Source organism: Cyphellophora europaea (assembly GCF_000365145.1).
Source record: "Cyphellophora europaea CBS 101466 unplaced genomic scaffold supercont1.1, whole genome shotgun sequence".
NCBI lineage: Eukaryota > Fungi > Ascomycota > Eurotiomycetes > Chaetothyriales > Cyphellophoraceae > Cyphellophora > Cyphellophora europaea.
The window spans coordinates 478,541-497,332 of NW_008481797.1; the positions used below are offsets into that span (position 1 = coordinate 478,541).

The following is an 18,792-nucleotide window of genomic DNA, read 5'->3' on the forward strand; positions in this document are numbered from 1 at the left end:
GGCGTTGATGCCTCGGTACCGGGGACGGTGGGGGCCATTTAGCAGAATCTGATACAGCACGGTGTGGAAAAGTGACTTCATAACGACGCTTCTGGGGGCTTCGGCCGAGAACACGGGTCTGCTATAGGCTCCATGACAGTTGACAATTGACAGTCGAGATCGAGTCGCGAGTCAGTACGAGATTCCACCGACTGGTGACACGACTGTGATAATCTGCAAAAATCTGCCAGACTGCAAGCTTTGAGCCTCGGTGCTGTGAACCTTGTCCGGGGGGGGTTGACCCTGATCGTCTCGGGGCGTGAGTACCGCTTCGGTGCGTGTGGCCGATGAGTTGGAACACAATGGAACACATCTCCGGTGGGAGAGCATGGCATAACTGGTGCAAAATAGAAGAATGACTTGATATGCTAACGTTCTGTTATCTGACAATAATCAGTTTGACTGCCCGACATTCTGACCGATGTTAGTTAGCCCATGTAGCCGCCATGCGCCACAGTGAACGCCTACGCCACCCAGCCTGGGCTAGGGCCTCGGGTTCCGCTCGCAAGTCATGGCCCCCACCGCTATGGCACGGTATGCTTGAGCCGTATCAGCCGCTTCGCCAATTCAGTAAATATATGTGAAGCACGCGAGGTTTCGTCAGCAGTCAAGAGAGGCATTCAAAGATGTGCTGCGTTCCAACGGCGTCGTTGGGCTTATCAAGAGGCTTACCGCAACCTCATTCTTGCGATGGACTGGCTGATAATATACGTGATCTTCTCCGTTGTCCTCCATCATCCTACGATCGTGTCGCCCTTGTTATGCAGGAGTAGGACCGATCCCGCTGAACGCCTTGCCAGCTAGATGCTGCCCCTTTGCATCTCCAACTCGGCCTTGGGCTAGGGTTGTCCCCGGGTATACCGTCCACGGAGTATGCGGGGAAAGCATACCTAATCATCCGGCCATTCAACCTCATTAGTTCCTACATACTGCTTTGGCACCATTGCATGTAGAGCCATACCTACCATGGGCTCCCCCAGATTACGCGCTAGATGGCCACTTCCCAGAAACAGCCTCCCCAGCAGATCGAGACCCATCACCATGGCTTCATCGACCTTTAAGCCTTCCACCATAGACGATGGCTATAGACTCTCCCCCTCCCCCTTGAAGAATCCATTTACCTCCGACCATGTCTACCAGCGCATCTTGACATGGTACCTCCCTCACGACATATACGACCAAATATCCCCCAAACTCGAGCAATTCGCCGCTGAATCCATCTCCCCACAAGTCAACGAATGGATTGCCAATGCCGAAGTGCAGCAACCATACGTGAAGCAATACGACGCCTGGGGCCGCCGCTACCCCGTCGACAAGCTCGTCACGAGTGACGGCTGGAAACGACTGGGTGAATGGGGTGCCAGAAACGGGTGTGACCAACCTGACCCTCCATTCCCTCATCAACTAACATCCGTCCCTTCAGAGTCGTCGCCCACGGCTATGAACCAACCTACGGCCCTCACCGCCGCATCATCCAGCACGCACACAACTACATCTTCAGCGCCTCCTCTGCAGTCCGCTCCTGTCCCGTCTCCATGACATCCGGCGCCGCTCGTCTGCTCGGCAAACAACTTCCCTCCCTCCCTTCCACTCATCCATTCCACAAAGTCTACGCTCACCTCATCTCCCGCGACGACCCTTGGGTCTCGGCACAGTGGATGACAGAGCGGCCCGGCGGCTCTGATGTCCAGAACTCCGAGACTATCGCCGTGCATTCTCCCCTCCCCAGCAAAAGCACCGACCACGGCACGCTCGAAGAAGGCGACTACCTGCTCTCCGGCTTCAAATGGTTCTCCAGTGCCACCGACTGCGATATCGCCTTGATCCTCGCTCGCACCGCTCCGAGCGAACCGCTCTCCCTGTTCCTCGCGCCCACCCGTCTCACCACCACCGACGAACAGGGCCAATCCTCGCAGATCACCAACGGGGTACGCATCCACCGCCTCAAAACCAAAATGGGCACGAAAGAGCTCCCCACGGCCGAGCTCGCCTTGCACGACACGCGCGCCCATCTCGTAGGGCCAGTCGGACGCGGCATCGCCACCATCGCCACCCTCCTGAACGTGACACGCACCCACAACGTCTTCGTGGCACTATCATGCTGGCGCCGCGGCCTGGACATCGCCAAGGCCTTCGCGCGCGCCCGCGAGACCCTCGACCAACCTTTGTGGACCCTGCCCATGCACCTCCGCCTCCTCGCAACCCTGGAGCTCAAGCACCGCGCCGCCTCACAGCTCGCCTTCTTCACGACCGCGCTCCTCTCCTACGCCGACAACGGACACCCCACCGACACAAACCCGCCGCCCTCGCTACCCCTCCCCACCCCCGGCCCACAAACCGAGATCCTCCTCCGCGCCCTCACCGCCACCGCCAAAGCCATCATCTGCAAGACCGGCTGCGCCGCCCTGCAAGAATGCCAAGAAGCCCTCGGCGGCGTCGGCTACCTCGACGACCCGCACGACGTCGAGTGGAATGTTAGTCGTTTGTACCGCGACACCGCCGCCAACATGACCTGGGAAGGCACCACCAACGTGCTGGCCTCCGAGGTCGTGCGCCATCTATGCAACGGCCGCAATCTCGAGGTCGTGGGCGGTTGGGTTGGCAAGGCGGTGGGCGAGGTGCGGGAATCGAGGCTTGCGGAGGGGCTGGCGGCTGCTTGGGCGGTGCTGGCGCGGAGGCTTGAGGTGGGGAGGGGAGGCGGAGGAGATATCGGTGCGGCGCTGGCGGATGGGCGGCAGTTGCTGTTCTCGTGGGGCTGGCTGGTTAGTGGCGTGTTGATGGCGAGAGATGCGCAGCGGGACGGGGATGCCGTTGCCGTAGAGTGTGCGAGGCGCTGGATTCTGCAGCCGCATGGAGATTTGGGGTATGGGGAGTGGGTGCTGCCGGACGTGCTGGAGGCTGCGAGATCGGCTGTCAAGGAGACAGGGAAGGAGAGCGAGAAGCAGCAGAGGAACTGGGACTGTAGGATCGTGTGGGGGTGTGATCTGCCAAAGGATGCGGCGCTGGGCTACCGGGCGCCGGTGGGGAGTGACAAGGCGAAGTTGTAGTGTTACGGTCTGTTCACCCAGTCTCGATATAAAGGGAAAGGCAGTCAGAATTGGCCTGAGGACAGGTGTGCACAGCGCGCTCGGCAATTGGTGGTTGGTGCTGCTATGGTGATAAAGCTGTACATACAACGCGACTGATTTGGAAAGCGATAGAAGAGATCGGTCTGCATCGATCCACACACGGGTCGGTCTGGGCTTCACTCGGCCCTCGTGTCTCCTCCTCTCGAACTCCCAGACCTCAAGCCTCCATTCCCCAACTCTCACACCACCCCACGCCAACCCACCCGCAATCCAATCCAATCCCACTCCATCCTCCTTTCTGCTCTTTCTAGCCGTTCAACCTACCCCACCAGCGCCCTCACAGCCCCCTCAACCTCCACTCCCGTCCCACAAACCAAGCCACCCCTCTCCTCCACACCCCCGACCTCCCTCTCCAACACCTCCCCTCCATCAACTGGATCCACCGCTTTTCCTCCAGCACACTCCACCACCATCGCCACAGGACACAACTCATACAACCTCCTCAACTTCGCCTTCGTCCCCCCGGTCACGGGACTCACGTACACGCCGTGCCCTTTACTCAGCATGTGCGCCACGTCCGGCACGAGGCCGCCGCTGTAGCGCAGCGTGTATTGCTGTTCGATATACTGCGTGATCAGAGTCAAATAGCGGGGGTCACCCGCCGCGGCGCGGAGGTTCGCGGGCGCGAAATAGCGGGTCTTGATGGAAGGTGGCGGGCTGAAGCGGATGGATCGGCGGATCACGAGGGCGTTGCTGGTGTCGGTGTCGGTGTCGGTGTCGGTGTCGTCGGTGGCAGAAGAGAGGGCGACTTCGAAACACGTCCCGCCCTCCCCGGTGGTGCCGGGGAGGCGTAACGCGACGAGGACGGACGTGCGCGGACCGCAGACGCCGAGGAGGGCGGCGACCTGGTGCGTGCGCGGCGGGACGCCCAGGGCGGTGGGGCCGTCCCAGACGCCGATGATGGTGCCGATGGTCCAGTTGGGGGCGATGATGCTGCTGCCGTCCAGGGGGTCGAAGGCGACGGTGTATAGTTCTGCCGCCGTGCTTGAGGCAGCGGCGGTTTCTGGGGTGCTGGTGCTGGTGCTGGTGCTGGTGCTGGTTGAGGGTGAAGAGCGCTCCACGGGATCCTCCTCGCTGCTGGCGGTGACGATGGCGGGGCAGCGGGCGATGGCGTCGCGCACGGCCTGCTCGGCTTGCACGTCGACGTTGAGTTGGTCGTCGCCGAAGGCGTTGGCGGAGCCGACGGCCGACACGTCGTGGGCGCCGCGCAGCGTGCGTGCGACGGCTGAGATGGAGGCGATGAGGTTGGGCAGCACGGATGTGCGGAGGCTGCTGCGGTTGGAGGATGGGAGGAGCGTGTTGAGATACTCTTCCAGGGCTGGGTGGCTGCTGGAGCCTGGCCCCGTTGGGTCGGACATGTTTGAACACCCTGACTGGGTACGGATGTATTTGTTGGACGAGGTGATGGAGGAGCTGTATATGGTTATACCGTCCACTTGCTCAACGTCCAGACATGCACTTGTCAGACCGCTCTGCGTCTCCTTGAAAGACTTATAACAGCCACAGTCCAATCTGATATGTATTTCCTCGGCAACGCCCAGATCAACGCTTTTTGTGCTTTGCTCGTCGCGCCCGCCGCTCGGCCAAAAGTGGGAACCCGCTGAGAGCGGCTGCTATCAATCGGGCTAGGCCGAGCCTGATCCCCTGGCGGCTCAGCCTTGCCGCGCCCCGTCCTCAAGTCTATTGCACTGCTTCCCTCTCTTCTAGCTTCCTGCGCTACCCTCGATGTGTGAATGGGCGGAGCATGGAGGAGTGAAAAGGTACTGGTCTCTTTATTCGTGCTGCACGAATCTCGAACGGTGCTTGACTGGTCGCTGGACCGCTATGAAGCCGTGTACGAGTGTCGTGGTGTTCATCATGGCGGGAATCGAGTAGCGTGCAGGTCCGGAGCCAGGCAGAGCCATTCGTTCGGGTTCTATCTTCACTTCGGACTCGCACAGACAGCCGGAGAACGCAGACAGGAAGTAACAAACAAGTGTTGATTAATGCTTTATCTTTCCTTCTTTCCTATGATGTTACAGTACCATCTTCTTGAATAACCACGTTCTTATGACCTACCCCAGTATCCACCCACATATTTTCCTTCCCATCACAGCCACTGTAGCATTTCGCGCGCTTGAAGGGCACATACATGCGACTAATCCTGACGAACCACCACTCCAGCCACTCCTCTCCCGGCTGGACCATTGGCCGCCAGCAGGCAGTGCACCGCCGCTCGCCCTCCACCTGCGTAAGCCTAAAGTCGTCTAACGCCCCCAGCACTCTTGCCGGGGTGTGCTCGGGCATGAAGTCGCGAAGGTCGTCGCGCGGCGAAATGCGCTGCAGCTGACGCAAGACCACCTCCGTCAAGGAAGGCATGCTGGATGACACAACTACGGATGAAGGACCTTTGGAGCGCTGAGCGGCCAGTGGGGAATTTGTGCCAGGCCAAGGTTCTTCTTCAGCTTCGACATGTAGGCCAGCGGGGGTTTCCGCCCAAGGATTGGCAGTCGTGCGAAGGTTGCTAAGGCTATGGTTGCGGGCGAGCTCGAGGACCTCGAAGGGCAAGTACCGAAGCTCGTTGTTGCTGATATTCAGATTTTGGAGATTGACGAGCCGTCGAATACCAACGGGAATGGATTTGAGCCGATTGCCACGCAGGCTGAGATACTGAAGGTTTTCCAGCTCCAACAGTTGACAAGGCATCCGGGTGAGCAAATTGTTGCCTAGAAGTATATGGAGACGAGTTGCGAACGATCTGCCGGTGTCGAGCATGCCGGGGACAAGGATTGGTTCTTTGGTTAACGTCGCCAGTTCAATGACCTCGTCGGGCAGGTCAACGAGCCCCATTCCATCGAAGCTGATATCTTCTTTGCCTGAATTCAGATGCTGGCGCACGATATCCTTGACTTGTTCGCGCTGCGGCAGAAACGCCGGTGTGGTAACCAGATCGCTGATCCGTGGAAAGGACCTGGTAATGCGCTGGTTGGTGGCCGACCGCTGCTCGACAACGAGCTCCTCCTCTTCCTGACCTGTCCTCTCCTCGCTAAAGCCGTCGCTTCTTTTTCCCACCAGAACGCCCTGGTCTCCCAGAAAGGCCTCCTCCATACTTCCCAAGCTGTCACTGCTCAATTGATCTTCGCTGCCCATCCAGACACCCGAATCCACATTGCGCTTGAACTCTCTCTTCCGATCATCTTTGCCAGCCTTGACGCGGTGATTCCACCAGCTACCAGCGTATAGTTTTTTCTTCCGCTTACCGGACGCGTAGCTCTCGAGCCCCGGAGCAGCTTCGTCACCAGAGAACAACGCGGGATCCGAGGAGGCGGCTGATTGTGGCAGCTCGGTCGTATCCCAGTCTGAGGCATAGGACGAGTGTGTGCGTTTCCGGGTCAGGAGGGAGGGGCGTGTGGACCGGCGGGCAGTGAGTGAACTGGATGGTGGTGCGGGGAGGGGAGGCAGTGTCGGTTCGTTGGACTCATTATCGGACATGGTGAGTGGGCAGATGGAAGCACGGTACAATGGTGGTTCATTCGTGCTGGAGCCGGTTCGGGAAACAGAAGCTGTCGCTGGACAAGCTTGGTGTGGTCGCGTGCAGGTTTCGGCGCGTTGACCAGGGTCAGGGCACGCGTGCGGGGGAGAGCCTGTTGAGCGTTATGGCCAACAAGGTCAATTCGAGAGGCAAGTCGGCCGCATCAGGGACGCGTGTGATCTCAATCAGACCCCAGGGTCAAGGACGAGTGATTAGCCGGCCAACAGAAAGTTGTCTTCGTTGTACGCGTGGGAGCTGGACGGGGTACTAAAGGTTGGTGGAGCGCGTCGGTCCGGGCATCTTGGCTAAGTGGAGATTCTTCCACGCCGAGCACACGTGGGCGCTAACCTCCCCTGGTGCTTGAACGGACTGCAGTGCTATATTACTTTTCACGAGTGATGAAGACATTGATTTGGCGTGCTCTTTGTGTCTCACATACATGATATACTAGTCACTATAGCGTTGTAATAGCACCGCTCGCTATGGTTAGATAATTGGCGAATGGAGGCGCCGGGCCTGAGCCCGGACGAGTGCGATAAATGGCCGTGAAGAAGATCATTCAATCGCATTTCAGACTGTGGGAAACTCATATTCGCCAGAATAAACACTGCATTTGAGGCCGCTGCTAAGTTATTAATCAACTCATGAGCAGTTCGTGCTGACACTTTCAAACATTGGGAGAGGACATTGCGCAACGCATGGATCAGCTGGCTCCTTGTAAAAGCCCAACTCGGCAGCGAGTTTGCGAGCAGATCGCGGCGGTCTTTTTGGTCGTGAAGCGGCTCGTTGCAATTGCGCCGTACCCGTCCCGGACGTACGACCTGAAGTGCTGGCTAGATCTTGCGAGCCCTTGTCTGCTGGCGTACCATTCCTGAATATCGCGGCCACCTTTTCTTGCCTCTGCATGGTAGGGCGCTGTTTCAAGTCTATCATCTTGTCAACATCGGAAGCTGTATCAAGCTCGCAGCCCCTGTGACAGAGCTGCACCTCGAGAATGTCTGGCAAAAGCTTCCAGAACCCGTCATTCGCATCCGCCATACACTGGGAGCACTGTGCGGGAAGGGCTTTGGGGAACTGGAGTTGCTCTTCGGGTTTCTTTTTGGGGCAGTATGATAAACCTCCCCAGCTCTTGGCAAAGAATGGCTGAATGGAGAAATCTCTGTCTGACTTCTCGGGCATGATGGCGAACCCGACACAAGTATTGGGATCGATGATTGGCAAGGTGTGACCATTTGAAGCTGCGTGACGAAGCCATAAGTTCAAGTTGGCGGAGACATCAAGCACAAAACTTAGTGAGCCGTGTAGACCGGTGGAGTAGAAGAAGCGCATGAAATCCATTGTTGAATCCGCCCATATTCGCCAGAAAGGTTGATAAAGCTGGAACTGGACTTTGGCTGAGCAAGACGAGGCTATCTCCGCCCAGAGGCATAAATCGTCAGGTTTCGGTCCTGAAGAGTGGTTTCCCGACATTATCAGCAGTTCTCCGGCTGCCGAATGCTTCTCAGGACGACTGATTGGTAGATATTGGTCAGCGTAGAAGTCGGCTCCACTATCAATAAGGCGTCGTGCGACGACCGGAAGGTTGCCTTTCGTAGCACATAGCAATAGGTAGTTTTTATAGGTTGTCGCCATGATCGGTGAGCTTGCCTGAGCAGCCCATAGACGCGGCTCGAGTCTCTCTCGGAACCAGACATCAATGCCAAATTCAAGCAAGAGCCCTTCAGCATCGTGCGCAAGATGGAGGCAGTCTTTATTTAACAAGTTCAAATTGGTAGCTCTGGCAAGATCAAAGACAAGACCAGGAGCTCCGCCAGGGGTGCTGAGGCCGTCTTGTTCTTGGTGAAAAGAGCTTATCGACGAAATCGCGGCTTTGAACCTATATATGGCTTCAAGAAGCTGTTCTTCAGTTGTTGAGCCGGCGTTGGTCCTTGCAAATATGGTCATGTCTTTCACGACCCTGACCATAACCGCATGAAAAGCGATGCTTCGATCCACTTGGGATTTCTGCCATATTTTGCAGCGTAATAGCTCAGCATCGATTTGACTGAATAACAGTTGCTGCGGAGTCAACACGCAACGGTCCATGAATTCTCTGCCAGAGGGAGCTCCGGCTAGAAAGTCCGCGACTGAACGGTGCGAAAACTCGAAATTCGTAGCAACCAAGTCCCGAGCCAGATCCCGGTCTACCCCCGCGTCCGTCCGAACGCCAGGCCAACGTTGAATTCTTCCAATTTTGTCCATAAAGTATGGGTAATGCACAAGACTTTGACCGTATCGAGGCTTGAGTAGCCCGCAACAGATGTCCTGGATTCGGTCCTCGAAGCGCAACATGTCTGTTCGATAAGTCTGCTCATCAGTTCGCCACCAGTACTGCTCTTCATCGCTGAAAACTGTCTTCCAGATCAATAACGCACGATGTAGCAGGAGGGGCTCTCGCGGAAACCGGTTATCTTCGATGTTAACCCTGTCGTCAGAAGCTAAGCACAGTCGCAAATAGGTGGCCGTCTCCGCTTTCACGGATTCGGCGGTCTCTTCTCGTCTGGAAAGTATGTTTTCGTACAGATTCATCATACCACGTGGTAAACGCATGAGCAGGTCCTCTATCTCCGTTCGAGACGCGTCAGCGGTGGCATTCAATAGAGTTTCAGTTGCCAGATGCGCCCACAGGAAGACCCCTTCTGATCTGTCAACGATCTCTTCTAACAAACCTTCTGCCGAGAGCCCGGTATGTTGTTGGTCAGCAGCGGGAAGCTTGCCGTTTAGTTTTTTTCGTGCATAAGTCTTGATGTCTTGCTTTGTAAGATCTTCGAGCCTCAGTTGGTGTACAGACCGAAACTTCTCTGACCACGGTCGTTCTGGTCGGCTTGAAGTACAGACCTTGATGCGCGACTTGTCAAGGCTAGCCATCCCTTTAATCAGGTCCAGAATCTTGTCGTAATCAGATGGACTTCCAATTTCGTCCAGCCCGTCAAGAAATATGCACGTTCGGCTAAATAACTCATCATTGCCGAGGAGAGCGAACAGAGTCTCTTGAAGACTTCTTTCGTCCCAATCGCCGTACTCCTTTACAAGCCGTAGCGAAGGATTTTCGGCCAGCAGCCAATCGATCGCAGAGGCGTTTGAGGAAAGTATACCATGAATCAAGCAGAACAGCATGCCTTTGTAATTCTTTTGGAGAACATTTCCTGCCGGGAGCCAGAAGCCGTGCTTGAGTACGAGGCTGGATCGGATGTCACACCCCAGCGAAAGTAGCTGGATGGTGGATTGATCACTCCATAGTTTTCTCATCAATGTCGACTTACCAGAGCCTGCTTTACCCTGTATCCAGAAGTGAGTGTCTGTACTCAACAGCCAGCTAGCAAAGCTCCCCTTAGCATATTCGCATACTGGGTGGAAGATCCAGTCAAAAGTCGACTCGGTGTGATCTTCTATGGAGTTTATCCGGTCGTGCATCTGGCTATATCTCAAACTTTCCAGTAGCCGCGACCGACTATGCTCCCGATCGCGCTCAAAGATTGCCTGACGGTGTATTTGAGCTTGCAGATCAGCTTGAGCTGAGAAACCACGGTCAATATCGTCGGCGATCTTCAACTGGCTTCCAGATCGCTGATGCGTGTGCCTACCGCCTGCAGCATCTTTCTCGACGATTCGTCCAAGTCGTGGAATGCAATTTCTGACCTGGAGATCAGGGTCTGAATGTCAGATCTAATCTACTTGTCAGAACGAATCAGGCAACAATCATTTCGAATGGACCGTACGCCATGACCGGTATCAAGCTCGCCGTCAGCCATTTCTGGGAGCTCTCCAGCCTCAGTCTTGCGTTCTCAATTTTGCTCGCCGAACCTGTCCAGACGGCCTTGATGGCGAAAGCAAAGCGGCGACCATCACGCTGAGTTTTCAGCTTCTGGAGGGTTTCGCGCAGAACAGCTGCATCCTCCGAACAAGTCTGCAAGATCTGTGCAGCAGTCTGTCTGGATTTGCCAATGGGAGCCTGCGAACCGGGCTGCTGAGACAAGTGCTTCGTGTCATCCAGGAGCTTATCAAGATCACCTAGTCGTTTGCCGAAATCGTCTATGCCCTCAATTTTGCCTGTCTTGTAGATCTTGTAGATGACTTGACCTGTAGAAGCAGCAGCCTGGGTGAGTTGGATCACGTTGCAGCTCAGAGCGAAGGCAGAGACTGGATCCATGACTCTTCTGCCGAAGTACCAGGATGTTGGTCGTAGGTATCCCTTCAACGCTCGGGGCAGGTACTTTAGGAGGACTGTTGCAAAGCGAGCCGTCCAGGTTCATAGGCGCATGCTTCAGAGCCTCAACTCAGCCGCGATTTAGGCACCCACGGCGGTGAACGCCACGCCAAGATCTTGGTCGAGCTGGTGCTGATCGTGATCATGTCAAGGGGTAACATGGAATGAGAAAGAGGCCTAGACTGCGCGGGTGAACTGCCGGTAGGAGTGCCATTGATCGATTGGCCACCGAAGCGATGATCAGAGAGGGCTACTGCAGCCTAGCTGCAACGCAGAAAGAGGAGAACGCTGACAACGCATTCTTACATTGGGTCACGAGGCTCCGAGGATCGGTTTCCGACGGGGATAGCTCGCCTGAGAACAGAGGCGCGTTCTGGGTGCGGCTATGAGCCTAGGCAATTGTGACATCGTTGCCCGTTGTCGTAGGGATGTCTGATCAGCACCTGAAGATGAACCGAGGAAAGTCCAAGGTAGGGAGCGGCTCAGGGACGCATGAGTCGTGGGTGTAACGACGTTCGACGCGGGCTTGGGCCAGGTAAGCAACAACCTGTGAGTGAGCCGCCTCGCTACCAAGCCTTGCCTTATTCAGGTGCCATGGGCTGGTATCCGTACTTGCACGATGTGCCCGAAGATACCCGACTACATAGGGCAACCACGTCCAAAGGCGACTTCAAGTTCGGCCGCGCTTTCATTGACGATGCTGCGGCAGTCGTCTTCCATCGAACATAGCATAAAAAGTCATTCTCAAAATTGTCTCTCATTGCAAATACATGCATCTTCTCCTGCCGAAAATTCACCAATTGCTGACCTGCTCGCCGAAACATTGTTTCGTATCGCTCGTCTCTTTGTGCTGGTGCTGGAGATCCTTTTGTGCAGCGCCTGAAAGCGATGTCATCATGCGCATGCGCATGCCCACGCGCCTGAAATAACTCCAAACAATCATCAATCGTCAGATTCTTCTCTTCCTATCCAGTCTCCAGCGGTGCGCGCATCGAGTCAAGAGCAGCGACACCGGCGCCCCGGGCGCAAAAATCTGCCAAATACTCCGAAGTCTAATAAGGTGAAAAAAGGGGGCCTTCAAACTCGCTGGGAGTCGTCGAAATGGTGGGTTAAGGTGGGGTATCAAAGTCAGAATTGAAGAAAAGGTGGTTCTGCCGCTGGGCTTTGAAAGAAGGGGTGGCACCACTGGGGCGCACTGGCTGAGATCGGCATCGGCTGTGACTGGATATCATGATGTCCAGAATGCAACAGCACCAGCGGCGACCACAGCAAGAACGGCATCCAGCTTCAGGGGCGCAACACCGCTGACAGTCTGTGCTGGTGTGGCGACGGCAGGCGCCGTGGTCCTAGCAGGCGTGGACTCGGCGACGACCGGAGAGGAAGACTCGGCCAAAACTGCAGACGAAGAGGTCTTGGAGGGAACAGACCAGATGGTGCTAGACGAGGTGGTGCTAGCCCAGGTAGTGCTGTTGGACGAGGGCGGCGTGCCATACATGGTTTGGGTGTGGATGAGCTCGAGGGTCTTGGTTATAGTAGTGGTTTGCTGTTGGGCGGTCGAGATAGCGGCATCAGACCAAGAGTTGCCTTGCGCCATGGCGGCTGACGAGAACGCCAGGGCTCCGATGACGGCGGTGAAGCGCATTGTGATAAGGTTTGGGTAGGAATGTGGTGACGGAGTTTACAGCGCAGATCTGTTATTGCGTTGCCTAAAAGAGCGTGGGCGGACTGTAACGGCTGCGGTGCGCGGAAAGAGTGTGGTGGTGCTGAGCGCTGCTCGGATGGTCTTGCTATGCGATAGCGATAGTGAACGGAAGAAGCGATCGGACTGGCGATGCGATGCGACAAGAGGGTTGCGCGCGCGACAAGCGATAGCGAACTGAGAGGGAGCTCAGGAACTCGTGGAGACGGCTTCTTAAAGAGCGAGAAAACGTCTGGGATACTACCGGTTGCAACCCAACAGCAGAATCTGCAGTGTGCAGCAAGGTGGGTATGGAGGGTTGTGAGTGAACAAGAAGAAACAAGAGAAAGGAAAAAGTCAGAGGCGTGCATACAGTATGTGTTGGGGTGGAGTCAGATGAAGCGGCAGCGGCAGTGGCAGCCAGAAGCAAACGGGGCCAGACTGGTATGGTAGCCATGGTAGCCAGCCAGCCAGTCAACCAGTCAGCCAGATAGCCCCAGAGGTAGGCGGGTCGCAATCACTGCACCGGCATCTCATCTCATCTCACCTCATTTCATCAGGCCTGCCCTAATACAACCTCCTCCGTAGCGGGCGGTCTCCCCGGTCGCATTATCGCATACCGCGCCAGGAACTCAGACAGGAGCCCGTCTCAAGTTTCCCGAGTCCCCGGGGGCATCTCTCAAGGCTCAAACTCGCTCGGCAGCAAAACGCAAATTTCCCGAACCGCAACAGCACAGCGCCCAAGCGATTTTACGACCCAGTTTGCAGTGCTAGCGGAACCAATCACGGACGACGACTGTGGCCGAAATGAAATTTGTGTGCCCACCCCCGCCGGGCTGAGAGTTTACAAACAGGTTACCCGAATTTTTGGCGGCTTGCGATTTTGCGGTTTGCCGATTTGCGACGGCGCTCTGATTGGCTGCGTCCCCTGATCGGCCGGGTCCGTTGTCACTCCTGGCGAGTCTCGTTTCGCAGCAGCTTTTAGCTGGCCGCTGTGCAACAAGCAAAAGCGCCTGAGGTCTGTCTGACATTGCTGATTCATGCGCGCCCAGCTACCGTAGATACAGTATAATACGGGTTGAAGTACGGAGTACTGAGACAGACTCTCTCTATCGGTGGCAGCCAATCTACGTAAAGGCATCGGCACGCAAGATAATTCCATCAGCCAACAGAATCAAGCATCCACATTCTTGGGACAATCGACTGGCGACATCATTCGGCGTCGTCCTGACAGCTTTGACGGCGTTTTGACGGCCCGGCCGCACGCACAGCCTGTACTGCTAAGTACTGCACGAGTAACTCAACTTCGTCCGATCTTGTTGGCGGCGAGAATGTACTTGCAAAATGCGACATGTGTTGCAATGAGCTGGGTCGCGTCGTGTCGTGTCGCGCACACGTTGTCATATGAATCTGGGCTGGGTATAAGTAGCTGCGATTCAAGGTGGGGAGCAAGCATCGCTCCGCACTGGGATTAGTGACTGCCGGGCGTGGGGCCCAATCTCTAATGGCCGTAGAAGTACCGTAGTCTAGGCGTTGCGATTAAGAAGATGGGGCGTGCGTGGTGATGGATGATGGATGCTAGAAGGTGGGAGGGTTGGTTGGGCGATACCATGTAGGGACGGACGCGGGATACACATATAGAGAGAGGCTTGGCGCAGGTTGTCCTGTTCCTTCACGACGAGCGGAGGTGTAAGCGTCCGGTGGAGGGTGGTGGAGACCCCACGTACACGATCAGGGAGACAGTGGAGTTTTCGCACCTTACGGAAATGGTCACGCGTGGAGTCTGTATGGAGAAGGGTTGAATAACGTGCGTTCCCTGTGAGATGCAGAGAGAAGCTGTGTAATCGTGCAGTGCAGTGATAGAAATGGTCCATAAGCAAATGCGAACACACCCCCACCAAACCCACAAGTTCGCTTCTTGTTACATTATTAGGAACTGTACTATAAAAATGAATCGTCGTAAACGAGGAGCACCGTGCAGGACTTACCAAACGCCTAACAGCCGAAATTGCTGTCGCCCATGACATCGTGCAGACTGGGGTATTCTTGTGCGCAGGTAAATCGCAGACCAGACCAAGTTGACCCTCTCCACCAGCTTCGTTGCTCTTTGTATACGGCGCAGTGATCAGTCTCTTTCGTCAACCCCCATTTCCCCTGTCAACACTCACCCACCGACCAGCTCGCCGTCTCACATCATGTTCGTTTTGGACCGCTCACACCTGCTGCCCAGCAGTCGTAGTTGTGGTCGTGGTAGTGTGATGGGCGTCATGGCCAGTGGTGACACCATTGCTACCATCAACACCATTATTCGGGTGATTGCCGCGGGTATTCTTCTCACTGACATGCGCAGCGCGCTCCTCGGGGTCCTTGAAGTGCAGACCTAGACGGGCGAGGTCGATGCCGCGGTGGCCCCAAAGGAGAAGAGCACCGAAGCCTGGCTTGGCGAGAAGATCCAAGATACCCTGTCATCTTCGTCAGTAATGGTTGTGATGTTGTAAACAGAATGGAGGACCTACGTAGAAGATAGCCTCGGAATCCGAAGCAATGACGTTGCCTCCTTCGGACAGACCCCAGGCAATGGGGTAGAGACACCACAAGCCGATGGTCCATACGCCGCAGATCACGTAGGTTCGGTGGATGTCTGCACCCAGAGCTTTCGCGTACGTGCGGCCCTCGAAAACGACCGAGTATGCGACGAACAGGAAGGCGGCGCAGCCGAACGTATAGAAGCCCCACTTGTAGCTCGACTTGACCAGGGCACCGACGAGACCGGTGACGATCATAATCTCATTCATGAGAATGACGTACAGGATGGTTGGACCAGGCAGACCGCAAGTCAGAAGCAGGTCGGCCAACAGCAGCGGTGTCGTAACGAACCAATCAATGTAGCGCACGTAGAAGATCTGGCGCATGTTGCCCGAGACCTTGGGATCCGAGCGCTGGAATTCGACCTGGATGGCTGTCCAACCCAGATTGGATCCCATGGCGAAGTAGGCAATGGCGGCAACCAAGGTGATGGCTGCGGTGATGTAGTGAAACAGTCTCTGACTCCGATGCTTGCGGAAAGAGAGTCCCATGATGACAAAGGTGCTAACGGCCATCACCGCACAAACGGCGAAATACTGTACGATTGTCAACATGGCACGATGGTGCAATATGGAGCATGCTTACCCAATCACTTCCGCGGCTTGTGATATGGTTATTGGTGGTCACCGTGTTGGTGAAGCCATTGTGTCGAACAGCGCCGTTGGTCATGTTGGCGGTTGTTCCCGTCCTTCTGGGAGAAAGATGAGGTCTCTTTGGCAACAGTGGGTAGGGCTGCTGGGTTTGGTTGAAACTACTCAGGAGTGTAATCCCATGGGTAGGGGAGGTCAGGGTATAAACAGTAGAGCACAACTCAAACCACTGATGCTAGCATGACGTCCGTTGATCGGCCGGTCGAGGTGATTCGAATTTGCGGAACATTGGATCGAAGGACCGCGTCAGTAATCACTTTGCCCCATAATGTGGTTGGACCGGCATGCACGAAAATCAAGACATGTCAAGACCTCCCTACCTTTCCTAGTGACAAAGCTTGGATCTCCTCGGTAGGTGCGGCAAGGCCGGGAGTGAAGCTTGTCTGGTGATTGCTTCATTGCCGGTATGTAGCGCAAGTAACGCAGCGGGAGTCATGATGTCAATATCCCGTGGCGCAGCGGTAGTTGGATCAGTGGCGGTAAGCGATCCAGACTTCCACGACGGTTTACGTGTCAAGGTTTCCCACGCCGAATAGCCGTGAAGAGTAGACGTGCACGCACTGATTATGATGGTTTTGGTAGGATGCCTTGGGGATTCGTTCGCAGTTCTCAGCGCATGCATATCCTTTAGTGCAGGGATCAGATGACGTTGGCATATTCGGCCTCCCCAGCCTTTACCTGTCAAGGCGGCAAAGGACTAGTCATGCCGTCCATGACTAGGAAAGTGGCAGTCGCTTGATAGCGGATCTAATCATCCGCCTATGATCGTGACCCACAGCAGGCGGGGAGATCATCCGACGCTGAAAGCACACTGGCATCCTGCAGCCCAATAGGTTTCGAAGTGCAGTTCGCCTGGCATCGTCGGCGTCCAGGATCACAAGCGAACCTCCGTGGCATCCATCGTAGGAGCTTCCCGAACCTAAATGTCGCCAGTCCGGGTCTGCCAGGTCTTCACGGAAGTTCCTTGGGGGAGGTGTGGTCTAAGGAAGATTCCTCATTCTCCGGGCGATTGCCAGGGAGGACGATGATGATCGGGACTTAGCTGATGGTCAAAGCGTATTTGAACCAACCGCACGACAGTCGTGCGTTCTTGTGGGGCCAGGCCGGTCTCGGAAGTTGCTGCTTTTACCACAGCCGAGTGCACCGCCACGGCTCCAGGCAAAGGAAAAGCCGAGGGCACATGTCTATGTCTATCGACCTAACTGATCCTCAAGCCCAGGTACGCCGATCAGCCACAGTGTATAGAACAATGGCGACCAGCAGCACAATCAAGACAAGCAGCGTTCTCACCAGGTCGAAAGGTATTGAGCCGTCTTGATCGAGGCTGCTAACCACTTTTCGCTGGTGAACACCCGTACTCCACGGCTTCACCATGCCTAGATCATCCAGGATCTGGGAGGCTGTGATTTTACTGCCTGCCAAAACAATAGGAACGCCAGTTCCAGGGTGTGTACTTGCCCCAACGAAGTAAAGGTTCCGAATACTGGCATGTTTCGTTTTGGGCCGGAAACTCAAGACGTTGAAGAATGAATGGCTCAACCCCAAGATCGCGCCTTTGTCAAGATTGAAGCGTTCTTTCCATGATGCTGGTGTGTTGATGGACTCGTGTATTATGTGTGGCCGTAGGTCGACTCCGATACGTTGTCGCACAGTCTGCAGCACGGCAGTCCTGGCTCTGCTGACCATGCCGTCCCAGTCCTGACTGCTGATGCCACGATCGGCTTCACCTTCCAGCAGATGACCACACGGCACAAGCACAACTATGCTGTCCTTGTTGGGAGGGGCTGCGGAAGGGTCAATTCGTGAAGGGACATTGACATAGAACGACGGTTCCTTCGGTATCTGCTGTCGTTTGAAGATGTCATCGAAGCTGTCTTGATATTCTTCCGCCAGAAACACGTTATGGGTATGGAGCTCAGGTATTGTTTGATCAATTGACCAGTAGAAGGATATACTGGAGCAAGAAGCCGACTTCGCAGAAAGACTCTTGGCTTCTGTCGATGTGGGTAGTAGATTGTTGTATGCATAGACCAGGTCGGCATTCATGAGCACGATGTCGGCATTCAGAATCTCTCCTGATTGTAGTGTGACGCCTGTTGCAGAACCAGTATGTGCATCGACATTGACCTGCCGGACCGATGTGCCCATACGGTAGTCGACTCCAAATCTTTCACCAACCTTTTGCAGAGCAGCAAGCACACTTTGAAACCCGCCTTCTGGATACCATATGCCCTCCGCCAGCTCCGTATATTGCAATAAACTGTACGTTCCGGGAGCTTCGAACGGGCTCATGCCCATGTACATGCTTCCAAAGGTGAACGCGCGCCGCATGCGCTCTGTCAGAAAGTAGCGCGCGGCTCGTTTCCATATACTCTCGAATGGGTGCAGCGCGAGCAGATAGGGCAGGAAGCTCGGTCTTGCCATACTGAGCAAGCTGGTGAAGTTCTTGCGCAAGACATGCTCAACACTGGCCTCATAGTGGATGTGTGCCTCTTGCATCCACGCAAGGTATCGGTGGAAACCGTCTTTACCTTCCCAGCGCTCAATGGTATTCTTCATGCGCGCGATATCGGTGGACAGCTCCACGCACTCTCCATCGCCAAACCAGACATTGTAATTGGGCTCACATTTGCGGAGAATAACTCCCTCGTCTTCAAGCGTGGTGTCTAGGTCGATGAAGACTTCGCGGAACATGTCTGGGAGGAGGAGTAGGGAAGGGCCTTGATCGAATCGATAGCCATCTTTGTGGATGAGACTGCATCGCCCGCCGGTGAAGTCATTCTTCTCAACGACAGTCACTCTCAGCCCAGCTTTCGCGAGACGGGCGGCGCTGGCAATGCCTCCTGCACCAGCGCCTGTTATGTGTTAGTGGAGGGTTGTGCGTGAGGGTACAGAAGGTACTGACCAACGATTATGACACTCTTGGGCTTGCTCATCTCCACACTTCTGTTCTA

General features: G+C 55.5%; 7 protein-coding genes across 7 annotated transcripts; 1 reads left to right on the plus strand and 6 right to left on the minus strand.

The window, feature by feature from the left end:
* Positions 1-1,080: 1,080 nt before the first annotated feature.
* On the plus strand, positions 1,081-3,086 carry HMPREF1541_00153 (uncharacterized protein; the record flags this gene model as incomplete). Its single annotated transcript, XM_008712461.1, has 2 exons — positions 1,081-1,409; positions 1,463-3,086. The coding sequence occupies 2 exons, from the start codon at positions 1,081-1,083 to the stop codon at positions 3,084-3,086; spliced, it is 1,953 nt and encodes a 650-aa protein (XP_008710683.1).
* A 341-nt stretch (positions 3,087-3,427) lies between these two features.
* On the minus strand, positions 3,428-4,525 carry HMPREF1541_00154 (uncharacterized protein; the record flags this gene model as incomplete). The annotated part of the gene is made up of 1 exon (XM_008712462.1): positions 3,428-4,525. The coding sequence occupies one exon, from the start codon at positions 4,523-4,525 to the stop codon at positions 3,428-3,430; it is 1,098 nt and encodes a 365-aa protein (XP_008710684.1).
* Positions 4,526-5,174: 649 nt separating this feature from the next.
* HMPREF1541_00155 (uncharacterized protein) lies at positions 5,175-6,638 on the minus strand (the record flags this gene model as incomplete). The annotated part of the gene is made up of 1 exon (XM_008712463.1): positions 5,175-6,638. The coding sequence occupies one exon, from the start codon at positions 6,636-6,638 to the stop codon at positions 5,175-5,177; it is 1,464 nt and encodes a 487-aa protein (XP_008710685.1).
* A 682-nt stretch (positions 6,639-7,320) lies between these two features.
* On the minus strand, positions 7,321-10,867 carry HMPREF1541_00156 (uncharacterized protein; the record flags this gene model as incomplete). The annotated part of the gene is made up of 2 exons (XM_008712464.1): positions 7,321-10,356; positions 10,415-10,867. 2 exons carry the CDS (start codon positions 10,865-10,867, stop codon positions 7,321-7,323), a joined length of 3,489 nt encoding a protein of 1,162 aa, XP_008710686.1.
* A 1,285-nt stretch (positions 10,868-12,152) lies between these two features.
* Positions 12,153-12,518, minus strand: HMPREF1541_00157 (uncharacterized protein; the record flags this gene model as incomplete). Its single annotated transcript, XM_008712465.1, has 1 exon — positions 12,153-12,518. The coding sequence occupies one exon, from the start codon at positions 12,516-12,518 to the stop codon at positions 12,153-12,155; it is 366 nt and encodes a 121-aa protein (XP_008710687.1).
* Positions 12,519-14,815: 2,297 nt separating this feature from the next.
* On the minus strand, positions 14,816-15,857 carry HMPREF1541_00158 (uncharacterized protein; the record flags this gene model as incomplete). The annotated part of the gene is made up of 3 exons (XM_008712466.1): positions 14,816-15,064; positions 15,119-15,724; positions 15,774-15,857. 3 exons carry the CDS (start codon positions 15,855-15,857, stop codon positions 14,816-14,818), a joined length of 939 nt encoding a protein of 312 aa, XP_008710688.1.
* Positions 15,858-17,047: 1,190 nt separating this feature from the next.
* On the minus strand, positions 17,048-18,774 carry HMPREF1541_00159 (uncharacterized protein; the record flags this gene model as incomplete). Its single annotated transcript, XM_008712467.1, has 2 exons — positions 17,048-18,693; positions 18,744-18,774. The coding sequence occupies 2 exons, from the start codon at positions 18,772-18,774 to the stop codon at positions 17,048-17,050; spliced, it is 1,677 nt and encodes a 558-aa protein (XP_008710689.1).
* Positions 18,775-18,792: the final 18 nt, after the last annotated feature.